Source organism: Ascidiella aspersa, chromosome 5, assembly GCF_963924565.1.
Source record: "Ascidiella aspersa chromosome 5, kaAscAspe10.2, whole genome shotgun sequence".
In the NCBI taxonomy this organism is placed as follows: Eukaryota; Metazoa; Chordata; class Ascidiacea; order Phlebobranchia; family Ascidiidae; genus Ascidiella; species Ascidiella aspersa.
In genome coordinates, this window is record NC_139451.1 from 21,056,192 (window position 1) to 21,068,995 (window position 12,804).

The window sequence follows — 12,804 nt, forward strand, 5'->3', positions numbered from 1 at the left end:
TAAAAATTCACAGGGTTAACTTTAACCAGTAATAGTGATGATGACGGAGTACAAGCCGAGCAAGATCTTCGGGATTCCTGGCGAATCTGGTGTTATAAGCATAAATTCAGACAACATGGTTATTTTCGGCAAGCACGATACACTTCCGATGCTGGCGGTCAAATGCCATATACCAAAGGGCGATGGCACCGACAATATTGAAGGGTATGACATTCAACAACAATTCACTGTCTATCGGGAATAAATTTTCACGTGTAATTTGCAGGCTAAAATTTAAAAAAAAAATATTTTTTTAATTACCTTACTTTGCCTTTTATCCAAATTACCTGACTTGGCTTGCAAAGCAGTTTACTCGTTATACGTTGTATTTCTGTTGTTTGCTGATTCAAATATCGCCCCATGATCCGATAAGTTTATCTCGTTTCTTTAGCGTCAAGAATCATGTCGGCCTGTGCCAGCAAATTGACCACAAGAACGCAGTGAAAACCCTGGGTTTCACAACATGGCAATCCGGTGCCGCGACCCTGATGAAGTTCGAGCCTGGCACCACTTTAGAAAGCCTCCTGCGAAACGGCGATCGCATGAACCCGGCAGTCAAACTGCAACTGATCCGAGACGTCGTAAGCGGAATCAGCCACTTGCACAACCTGTCCGATTACACCCAGGTCACTCACGGCAACATCGAACTAAGCAACATCCTGGTCACTCACGATATGCGCTGCAAAATCGCCGGGCTCAGTCACTTACGTGAGTGGGATTTCCGAGAGCAAAGCTGCACAGCGCATGATCTTCAGTCAGCCAAGGAGAAAGACGTGCACGCCGTCGGCAAGATCATGCACGCAGTGCTGGCGGAAAGCCCTCAAGGAGCGACTTATTTCAACATCGACCAAATCCCGATTCCTGATGGTCCGAGCGGCGAGGTTATCAAACACCTCAAATCGTTGGCGGTTCAATGCGTTAGCCGAATCCCAACGATGCGACCCGCTGCGCTATATCTCGAACACCAGCTGATAAGCTTGGAAAAATATTTGAGCGCCAATAAGATGCAGTCATGCTGCTACGAAAGCGTTTTAGGAAGTGTCTTGTTATGTTGTCCGTCCCAAGACCAAATGATACAACCGTTAAATAGATACTTCGACGAAGACCTGACAAGTAAGTTAAACTCAATTATCCCGTATAATACAGGAACTAAAATAACTGGAGATCAGTGACGGCGCATAATCGATATTGGGCGTTATTCGTTAAACCCACACAAAAGTAAATGTAATAAGAATATCAAAGCCCATACAGAAGTAGGTATCAAAGTAGATGTGATTCATCCAAGCCAGTGTTAAATTTTTCACAATAAAAATGAATTTAGTGGGATAGCCTTCATTGATGGCCTTACTTAACAAAGTTGCTTGTAAAGTGGAATATTTTTCCTAATTTCGTATTTTACGAATTGCTGTGTCTGGTATAATTTGTGTATTATGTATATTTTGTGTCTATGTTTAAAGAACAAATATATATATTCGAAAAGTTGAGACAAAGTTACTCATCACAGGGATGTACAATAATATCGCATCGGAGCCGATGCCCGATACCCTTATAAATTTCTTGGTCCAACGATAAACAAGATTTCTTATGTGAAAGAAATTTTGCTCATTTACTTATTCGCAAATTATTCCCTTTGTACGTTTCTATTTGATAAATCGTACTTGACAAAAAGACATACTTTGGTATCGGATCGAAGCCGTACTTTTGTTCAAAAAATCATGTATCGGCTATGGAATAAAATATACGTGTATCTACGAACTTTAATATTTTGTTTGGTATACGAAACTAAAGTATTTTCCTTAAAATATGTTTGGTATCGATTAGAGATCGATTATAATTTTTGTAATGCGTATAGCCCAACTGAGCCATGGACTTGTGATCTAACCTTTTGAAGCTGTACTGAACATAAACTATACATACCTGATAGGGCCAACTGATTTTCTGTGGCCCATCATACAAATATCTACGCACAGATTTAAAAGATATAACCTCTTACTGTTTTCAAGGCCAGGCGTCGGGTTTTTGCAGCGACGATTCCGATCCCGTCTTTGTCGAATCAGACGAAACCTATCCGAAGTCACCAGTTGGCGATCGAACGCCAAGCAAAAACGGTGAGTTTTTTCTAAGCGAGTTCACAACTTTCTCGCTAAATCGTCTAAACGGTTTACGCAAGGGGTTTGCAACACTTCACTAGTCGCTGACCATACCTACACTCACAAAGGTACCTGCAGGCCGTACTAAATGTTAACTTATACTTATGTTAAAGCGTGTTTAGTTTAGGCTTTTACACAACAACTGGAAATCAACCTCGTTTTTTTGCATTTGAAAAATGGTCTAATTAGCCTACATTTAAGAAAGCATGTGCTTGCGTTTGTTTGGTTTAAATTTCGGGTCAGCGCTACGTCATCCATGATCAAAATGAAAAAGTATAATAGAAATATTTTAGGGAAACGCGATATATTTAATCGTTAATCTAGCTTATAGTGTAATTTAAATAGGGCGGTTAAACTTTTGATATTATGTTCATATTTCAAAGACGCAAAAACTGGTGCGCAGCACAACAAAAACATTCAGATCTAGGTGCCGTACTAAGTTGGCGAAACTTTCTTTGCTGATTGTTTCAGGTTATGTACAGCGCATTTAGGCTGAAAAGCTTCCCTTTAAACGCAAACATACCAGATGAATAAATAAGATTCGCGAGAGTTTTTTACGTTTACGTTGTTAGAATAGACAAAAAATATATAGAAAACTCTAGCTTGTCCGGTTTGCAAAAGAAGTGACGGTCGGTGGGTTGGATGATAGAGTTCAAGCCAAGCGAACAGGATCCTTCCCGCGGGCCGCAGGTTTCCGAACCCTTGGCATTACTGATATTTTGCGGACCCCAAAAGCACCACAATCCCGGTTTTTCGAACCGCAACTGCCGAAAAAGGATTTTTTTTTTAAATGTAAAATATATTTAGGCTACCCCTTGGGATGCAAAAATGTTTTACGAATTTCCCACATACAGACTTAGTGGTTTGGTATAACTATGTCCTTCTGCATAAAAAGTTACGTTTTTTTCATGTGGTAGGCTAAATCTCGGTTTGAAAGTTACGAAGTATGGATTATAAAATGGATATAATTTTAAACTGTATGAAGTGCGTCATTTTGAAATACTACGAAATGTTACTGGCATATTCAAACGTACAAATTTTAAACATACGCTTTTGAAAAAATGTACATATAGCACGCCTCTATTTATTATTCGTGTCTGCTATGCTATAAAATAAAAAAAAAAAATATATGTATACTATATAGGCGCTAAACTGTGCAGAGCAAATTAAAAAAAATCAAGTATGGAATAACTGAATTATCACGAAATAGTTGACGTTGCCGGCTGCAACTTAGTGACGCTCGTGGCAACACCTTACACAGCTTCACGATAAGGTTGTGTTTGTTTTAGACCGACGAAGTCGCGCCGATGCCATCAATGAAAATCAACAACCTCTCAACAGGCAAAGTGCAAGGTGTGTTTGACTCGCTTAAGATTATTTAAAACAAAACTATTTTTTATGTGTTCAATAAATCAGGGGTGAGCAACCTACGACTCGCCAATGTAAATTATCTGTCCCGCCGCCTTTTTGACCTACTTGGAAAGACAGGCCATCCGACATATAGTTGGCATATGCTTGCATTTTGAATAAATTATTCCAGCCTAAATTAAGTCACCGTGCATACCGTCGATAACTATCAACTTTTTAATTGCCTAAATATCCTAGGCCAGCCTTATAACAGGTGTCATCATAAAATGATTAATGAAAAAAAAACAAGTTGAGACAACAAAATTGTGCGTGAAACCATAGAATACTAATCACAATTAGTATTCTATGGTGAAACTTAATTACGGTCCGCGGAGCGGCCGAGACCTTTTTGAATTTGGCGGTTTGTTTTGCTGAAGAATCGGACTCGGGACTCGAGTAAGACGACCAAAAACTACCCGAGTCCGACATGCGTATGTGCAGTACGAAATTTTTAAACTGATATTGCTGCCAACTGGAAAAAAGGCGGAATAGCATATGGTGGATATTTTCCGGCGCTCTTTCACTATTGTACGTGAAAAGTTATGCAAAAAAATAATAATAATAATACCGCATACCACAACGCATATTGTTTGGGTTAGGGTGCGGGTTTGGGTGAGGGTGGGTCAAGTAATATTATGTTTATTATTAATAATAACTTGACCCACCCTCAACCAAACGCTAACCCGCACCCTAACCCAAGCAATATGTGTTGTGGTATGCAGCATTTAAAGAAAAATTTTTATCTATTAATTTTTACGTACAATAGTGAAAGAGCGCCTATTTTCCAACCATGTATTGTGAGTAAATGGTTTATATGACACCCCTATAAATGGATTGCTGAATATCCACCGATCCAAGTTATTTTAGTTGTGTAAATTGGCAGAATACAGGCTGTAGAGTCAGGGCCGGCGTTGGGACTCGAGGAAATCGCACATTTGACCTCAGTCGGACTCAGGTTATTTTTAACCGACTCCGCAGCCCTGCCCACCATTGCCATAACTGATGGTATATCGCCTACATCAGCAGAGAATGTTTGCTGCTCTACACCGATGAACTGCATATTTCCGTCAGCTTATATAAATTACCGTGATCTAAGTAAACACGTCTTATATAGTAAAATGACCTTCCTCGAGCTTATGTTTAATAGGTTTTCCTACTCATAAAGGTGTTGACCTACGGTTTATTTAGAATTTGTGAAATGTTGGCAGAAACCATAATTCGTCAAGCCTGGCAGGCACTTATTCAACCGAGATAAGCAACAATGGGGAAAGTAATCAAGTAGATGAAGGCTCGTACAGTCAATATAGCGGTAAGAACCCATTTGAATTCGAGTAGTAACAAACTTTTCTGTACGTTAAACAGTACACGAATGTTTAATATAATTTCACAACATGTGGCCATTCAATAATGCAAAACAAAACGCTCTTCTGAGTTTAATTCGCAAGTATTTGATAACTATAAAACGAAGAATATACGCGCAAAGCGTGAAATGTTTTTTAAATGCATATAGCCTAGTAAAAGTTGGCAAAAAATATAGTTCAACAGGCTCTTAGAACCACATTTGACACGTGGGCCTTTCCAAGCTGAGCCAATTTAAAAATTCTATGACACACCAACTTTTGAAATAGAGTGCCACGATTGCACGGCTATCATGCGGCCCACAACTACATGATAACACTAAACTATTCTACAAAAATAACTCACGGCCCACAAAAATGGCTCTGCGGCCCACATTTGGGCCGCGGCCTACAGTTTGCCGACCACTGCTTTTACACCATCCTTCTAAGAATTTAATCATAGGTTATTTACTTTTTTTGTATTTTAGATTTTTTATATTCAAAGGAAATTGTGTTGGGGGATCTCATGCACTTATACGATAGAAGGGTTAAAGTAAACTTAATCACAATAAACTTTGTTCTTAATGAGAACCTTTCTAAATAAAAAACATAACAGGACTACAAATTATAAAGCGAGCCTCTATGTGCATAAACTTAATGCGAGACTTATCTATCACAGAAATAGATCCGCCGCCAGAAGAAACCGTAACCATCAAAAACCAGTAAGATTTTCATATTATTTTTGTTTTCTAATTATCTAAACGTTAGTTATTTTCAATTCAATTGTTTGTAAATCTTTGATACTGCTAGTATGTTTACAACAAAACCTTGTTTGATATTGCAAAAGTTGTTTTAAAATACCGATTATATGCCATTTTTTGAATATTGTAATTTAATTTGTAAATTAAAGCACACTGTCGTAGGCCCCGTCAAGTATTGGCAAATACTTTTAAGGATTTTGTTCCAGTATATTTTTCTTTCTGTAAGCCTATAAATGTAGTTATTTAACAGTAATTAAAGATACTGCGATACTAAAAATGTGACAGTTTACTGAAACAATTTGCCCTGAATATGTTACAAGTTACATAGATTTTAATATAAAAGATGCTGAAGGTAAACTGCAGGCAGGGGTTGAGGGACAACGATTTTGATTTTGTCACATTGTTATGTCATAACAGGATCCATGATACATGTAACTTAAAGAAACTATCGTTTTTGAAATGTGCAACTAGATTTTGTCTTCATATACTGGTACTAAAGAAGTTGATGTCGAAAAGATAGTGTAAAAATGCGTTGATGTAGTTCAAATTGACCAAACGTTTAATTTAGAAGATACTGTGATGCCGTGATCACAAGATCATTATATTTGCACATTACTCGATAAACTGGCCTTCATCAATGTGATTTAAGAAAAAAGGTGTGAGATGTTGACCACACAGCTGTACAGAAACTACTATCAAAGTTTGCGCAAAGCGAGAAAACATACCGGTCATTTACCTAGTTTAAATCTCGAGTTGGATGCCAGTAACATGCGATAAAATGAGCATATAGCAAAGAAGTTTTAGATTCAACCAAAAGCGCAAAACAAATGGCGTTAATTGGAATTGGCAGAAATTGCGTTTCGACCGAGTATAAGTTCAAGAGGCAATACCAGCTAATATTTAAATTGGCTTGAGTTGTAATTTAAATTTGGTATATTTACCGAACAATACAGCCACCATAAAACACGAAATTTTCTGCAAAACATATTAAAAGTGACTACAAAAATGCATATAAAACACACTTTTGAAATTTTGTTTACATAGGTAAAATAGACATAAAGTATAGTTTAAGGGGGTGGCCTCGTTCCTTGCTTTGTGCCAGTTGTAAGTTCAAACTTTAAAGGAACTTTAGTATGTTACTTTCCAGAAGCAGCAATGCTCAGACGAAGAAATCCCAGCTACCATCTCAACCTTGTCAGGTATTAGTGTCCTGTTGTCATTTATATCGGAAGGTACTGTATATACCTACTTATTTCAACCAATATTTGTATCAGATTTAAGTTTAAGTATCATTTGTGTAGCTGGTAAACCGGAAATATTGCGATGTTTAGGCCTATGCGAAAGGGCAAAAATATAGTTGTCTATATACATACATATATTCATGTATTTTTAAATGAGGTAAATAAAATGTAAATGCACTTTCACGTTAAAGGGTCCCAATGCTCTCGAAAATAAATCAACAACCTAATGTCCAATGCAGTTCAAAAATTAAAACCATTAGGTGTAAACCATGAAAGATTTATTATTTTTTATTTCACCAGACTCTTAAGAAAGATTCGTGGTCTAGCTGTGAGCTCTATAGTAAATATAACAAAAAAAGGTATGTATTCTATAAAAAAGCTATGTATACTAGAAGACAAAAGTCTTTACAAGTGAAACTTTTAGTTGATAGCACTAGCAGTATATTTTGAAAGCTTAATTGCAATTAGTTTTATTGCTTTGTTATTATAATCTAAAACAATAAATTTCTGTGGTCCCAACTATTTTAAAATCATATTTCTTTATACAGAAAACTAATTGCATGAAATGATAACTTGTTTGCTGAATATTTGAGAAGTCCCTGAAACATAAATTTTGCGTTTGTGTTGTATAGATCTCAAATCAAAACGGAACCATCACGCAAGCCACGATTCGTTGATCTGCCTCGCAGGGTATAAACTAACATATATGGGTTTACGTTTGAGCAGATTTCAGAAACATTAGGTCGCGCCCCCTCTACATTAGTATTCCAAACCCTTGACACTAGTATTTCAAAAACATATACTATGTTTGAAAGTCAATTCTTTCGCTTTTTTTAATATGTAAAATGATCTGCTTTATACATTCAATGTTTTTAGAATAGTATGCACAGCGCGCAGAAAATACAAAGGGCTGTGTAATATTTTGCTATAGTCAGCTTTTGTTTAAAAAACCTTTTTAGGGGCGCCCCCTACTTAAAAAAATTAAATTAAAGGGATTTGTTCGTTGCAGCAACTTATACTATAGGCACACAGTTTAATACATCTTCTTACGCACATTCTAAACGTGTAAATTGTATTTTTACAGGCAAAATCTTTGTTTGCGAAAACTAATCAACAAGGTGAGTCATATATTTAAAGTAATATTTTCCTATGATTTGCACCCAAAAAAGATTACAAATGTTTTGTGGTACGCCCATAACATCATATATAAAACAAGTCAAACTTTTTAATCCACAACATCAATAAATACTAATGTTATAAACATTTCAAGTCCAATGAGTTTTGATATACTTGCAACGATATTGATTCAGAAACAGATTGTTATCGCCATTTTGTTTTTTAAGCGACAGTCCGTCGGGGAGTAAATCTACTTAATCCATGCTGTTCGTTTTGTTAAGAAAACGTTCAAACCAGCCAGAGAAAGGATCTCTCGTGGGTGACGCTACCGGAGGAACTGTGGCAGTTAAAAAGAAAAAGAGGTTTGTGACAAAATAGTTTCAGTTGATCTCTGTTGGGTAACGATGGCAGTCTTGTATTTTTTTCGGTAAAAAGAGTGACACGGAAAAAATCATAATTTATTCTTGAAAAATCACAGTGTGTAGAACAATTTCTGAAATTTGTTCGCCCGTTTGTGATCTCCCTCTATTATAGTAAACTGTGCGCCATTGATAAAAACCCAAAACAGGAATATTCATGCAGGATGACTCCGGGTATGGGTCTACAGAAAATCGATCGGCCATTCATAGATTTCTACACATGGTAACGCAAGTAAAAAATAACCTGTGGTGAGACCCTGAAGTCCTCAGGCTAATCGGCCCTAACTTGTTTATTCAAGGGTTTTCGAAAGCTTTCCCGCATTCGGGTTGTTACCTCGTTATTTTTATAGAAACAACATCGTCAAGTCCGCCACTTTCGAGTGGCGGCGTGGCGAAAAATCTGCGCGAAAAAAACGCCAAGGGTCTGCAAAACCAAAATTTTAATTCGGCGATGGAATGGTGTCGAAAAATGTGGCGGGAATGCGTGCAGAAAAGCGAACCTTCATGCTGCCGGGGCCTCAGAATGTTTGCAAACCAGCTTGGCGACAAAGGCGAAATTTACGACGCGATGCTTCTACTTGTTCTCGCCCTTCGACTCACTTTGGCCATTCAAAAGGCTGAAACGAGATACGGTGAAATCGAGAAGTGTTCCGTTGACCTCGTGTATCTCGCCAAAAACCTTGGTCAACCTCTCGTGGTGAACTACCTTCTGCCTTTGGTGGAGGAAATCGGAAATGATGTAACGGATGACGTCGAACCCTTCTTCAACTTTACTTTAAGTACTTTGGAGTACTTTTCCGGAGAATACCGGCAAGCTAAAGGTGATTTAAATGGTGCATGATGTTTATGAGAGCGCGATGTAATTTAATTTGCAAAATTGCTTAATGCTGTTATGTGTAACCTTTGAAGCCAAGATGTGCATCTCAGCCTTGCTGAAGTAGGGGTTTCAAGGATTAGGTTGAGAAGTTGCGTGGTAGGTTATGTGTGTATCTGCTTGGCCGCTGAAAACAGTCACGCCTAAACCTGTGTCGTATGAGATAGATGAGAACGTTTTTAATCGAGGCTGACTTTTTCGCGTGCATTTTCTAGCTCTGCTCGAGAAAGCGGTTGCTGGCTTGACGCAGCGACACCAGTTAACATACAACACCCAAGGCCTTTGCAAGTTCTTTCTTGGCTGTCTGTATATGCGAGACGATACTGACGTCAAGATGTTCGGCAAGGCCATTGCCAGCTTTGAAGAAGCGAAGCTGGTTTTTGAGAAAAGCAGGAGCACCGTCGACCAAAATCTTTGCTCTCGGGCAATCGAGCAAATAAACATCCGAAAGCAACTGCTGAAATTAAGTGAAGAGTACATGTTTTAGGAAAAGTCTAAAAAAGTCATTTATACATAAACCAGGCAATAAAATATTTTACCAACTTGTGTTTATACTTTAAATGCGTAAATTTCGTTTACCATTTTAATATGTTTGTTCTCATGTGAATATATTTTTAGAGCCAGATTGCAACGTGCTTAATCAGTCGTTATACTTTCTAAACTAAAAGTTACACCAACTTAATCGAGTAAATGCAAGTTTACCTTATTTGTAAGTATTGTTGTATTTAAAATGTGATCCGAGCACCGAAGGTAATCCGCGTGGACTGGATATTGTGTCGTAATTCACGCTTCACCTGTATTCATCTTTCTCAATTTGAACTTTCATTTGTGCTCTTTTGTATATTAAGTAAAATAATGCAGATACGGGGTAAATGGTCCCTCCAACGTACACGTTTTGCCAAATCATAAACTCAAAACGTCGAGCGATGTGCGAATACTTTCAGGTGTTAAATGTGTCACGTCTTCCTCAACTTTAACATTTTTGCCAACGTAATCCAAATAAACGCCATTTTTTCCCGCTTTGCAAGTAGTTTTTTTTTGTTTCATATCTTTGAATGTATGTCGATTCGATTTCCGCACGAGAACGAACGCTAACGTAATAAATTTAGGACCGGTATCTTGCAATGCCTGCTTCAAGAACTTTTGACATTATAAGCTCTTTTAGGACTGAATCTTGCAATCCCAGGCATACCTGTGAATAGCAATGTGCGCTATTTTGAAACCCACGTATTTTTGCCTATTGCCCCAAACTATATTGTTTTTAACATATGGCTATTGTATTATGCATATCAACTTTGAAAACAAGATAAACATAATCACAAGAAACACTTTTTGGTTTCTAAACATACAGCTGTGAATTCAATAGCCCTCGCAACGTGTTTGTCAAAATCATTTGGAAAAATGACTTTACAATAATAACTGTTCAAGTTTGTTGTGTTCCCGGATACCTCTCATCACCTGCACCCGCTGTATCATACATTTTTTCGTCCTTTGAAAACATACTATTTTTTCAAGAAATTGATAACTGGATGTTAAGTCATGATAGTGAACGAGTCCAGTGGTCGCTTGCAGCATCCACAATAATTTTAGCATCCATGCTTATCTCAGAGTAAAAAAGGTCATTCAAAACTTTGCCTATTAAAAGAAAAGCTTCTAATCAGTCTAAAGCTAGTGTTGGTAGTTCTGCTTTAAAGAATACTACTACTTGCTTTGTTAAGATTTGTACCAAGATCCCCCTCAAACGAATTTGGACCAAAAAGTAGTAAATGTAAAGATGTGTTCAATGAACCATATTCTGACTATTCTGAACATGGGTACGTCGCTTGTGAAATGCAGTTTGCGATAGACGATGTTTTGTTTAAATTTAAAAAAAGTTATTTTGGTATTTGTTTCACTTCTATTAATTTGGTAGCATATGAGAAATATTAGGTCAGCTAATGCACAGCCTAGACCAGGGTGGTCCAAACCCAGGCCTGCGGACCACATGTGACCCGCGACATCATTTTTCGTAGCCCGCGAAACACTGTTGACTTAATTGCCATGCGTATGCCTTTAAGGGTTTAATCAAGAAATGTAAGAGAACAACGAACAGCAAGCTTCTTCGAATTGTTTGGTTATGATTACATTTCCCCGTTGCACCATTAAATAAACCAGTTTGCCGCTCATCAAGTTTTGATCCAGGGGGTGTCAAGAAAGACTAATTTTTGATATATGTTAGACCGGTTTGAAGGTCGCAGAACGTCCTATATGGAACTTTTCTAAATGGCCGTTTGGCGAACTTTTAAGTTATATTTGCGTTTTGTTTTGTTTTTTGATATGAACATAACATAAAAAGTAGCCTACGACCCTATATAAATAATAACTTTTAAGAAAATGAACGATAAAATATATCGCGCTTCTAGAAAGTATTGTTTTTCAGGTTTTCACTGTGACTAAAGGCTAACGTCCTGACTTTTTCCTGGTGCAATTTCAGCAAAATTGATCTAGTTAAAATGCATTCTACGCCTATAAAATGCAGTCTTCTAAAGTAAAAGTTTTGTAAAAATAAGCAATTTTTTCGCGCTTCGCGCGCACCATTTTGCCGGTCTCATTATCACTCGATTGCATTTCGCACAAGTTCGATGAGAGCAGCAAGTTTCTGAAGTTTACAGTGCATTCTTTCGATGTTCCTTTTTTACGAAGCTTTGTGGCGTCATCTTTAAACAATTCATGCCTCGACCAAACGAAAATCATTGATCGGCTCCTGGCACGCATGTAGCACTTAATGTGGCCTGCGAAGAATAAGCAAGAAATATTGTGGCCCGCGATGCTGTCAACCTGGGACCACCCTAACATAGACAACCATTTCAATTTTATATTAACCAGATTCAACGCTCTTACGACGTAGGCCTATAGTACTCAACTAAAATATGTTCAGCCTATAAGAAGCTATAAAAGAAGCATGTATGGAATAACTTGACTGATGACGTCACGTAACTTCTAACGACATTTCAAAACTTTTTGTGCGCCCAAAAACCAAAATTCTAAATCCGCCACTTCCACCACCGAAAGAACTTAAATTACTTTTTAGACGTTAGGAACACAGGAGGAACCAACATCAAAGCCTTTTCGGTTGCTGCCATTTAAAATAGATTTCCAAAAGTAAATAGGATTTCGTCCTGAATGGACCCGGTTTGCCCCACCTTTTCTATTTTCCTCGTCTTTCTGGTGCAACCGTATGAAGGCCATAGGATCTATACCAGTTCAATTTGTGTTTGTCAATTTTGCATTAAGAAAGAGTTGAATTAATCAACCAAAATGTCACTAAACCTATTGCTAATTCTTATGAAATTAATTTTTTTTGATACTAAAGCGTATAAAATATTTATATATTTTAGAGTATTTAGTCATTAAGGCTAAACATTTTGACAAGTTTCTAAGGAATATTTCTTTTATAGTTAAACCCTAGGACATTTATCGT

The 12,804-nt window shown here is 37.4% G+C and overlaps 1 protein-coding gene across 1 annotated transcript; it reads left to right on the forward strand.

The window, feature by feature from the left end:
• On the forward strand, positions 1 to 10,650 carry LOC146145353 (uncharacterized). The gene is made up of 14 exons (XM_083390537.1): positions 1 to 204; positions 431 to 1,152; positions 2,043 to 2,147; positions 3,479 to 3,542; positions 4,805 to 4,905; positions 5,613 to 5,655; positions 6,842 to 6,893; positions 7,236 to 7,294; positions 7,568 to 7,625; positions 8,020 to 8,053; positions 8,333 to 8,413; positions 8,821 to 9,291; positions 9,560 to 9,622; positions 9,691 to 10,650. The coding sequence occupies exons 1-14, from the start codon at positions 38 to 40 to the stop codon at positions 9,705 to 9,707; spliced, it is 2,037 nt and encodes a 678-aa protein (XP_083246663.1). The 5' UTR covers positions 1 to 37; the 3' UTR covers positions 9,708 to 10,650.
• The last annotated feature ends 2,154 nt before the right edge of the window (positions 10,651 to 12,804 follow it).

Coding starts and splice junctions, on each gene's coding strand:
- LOC146145353 (XM_083390537.1), top strand. CDS start 38: ATGATGACGGAGTACAAGCCGAGCAAGATCTTCGGGATTCCTGGCGAA. Junction 4,906..5,612: donor CTCGTACAGTCAATATAGCG/GTAAGAACCCAT, acceptor TATCTATCACAG/AAATAGATCCGCCGCCAGAA. Junction 6,894..7,235: donor TACCATCTCAACCTTGTCAG/GTATTAGTGTCC, acceptor TTATTTCACCAG/ACTCTTAAGAAAGATTCGTG.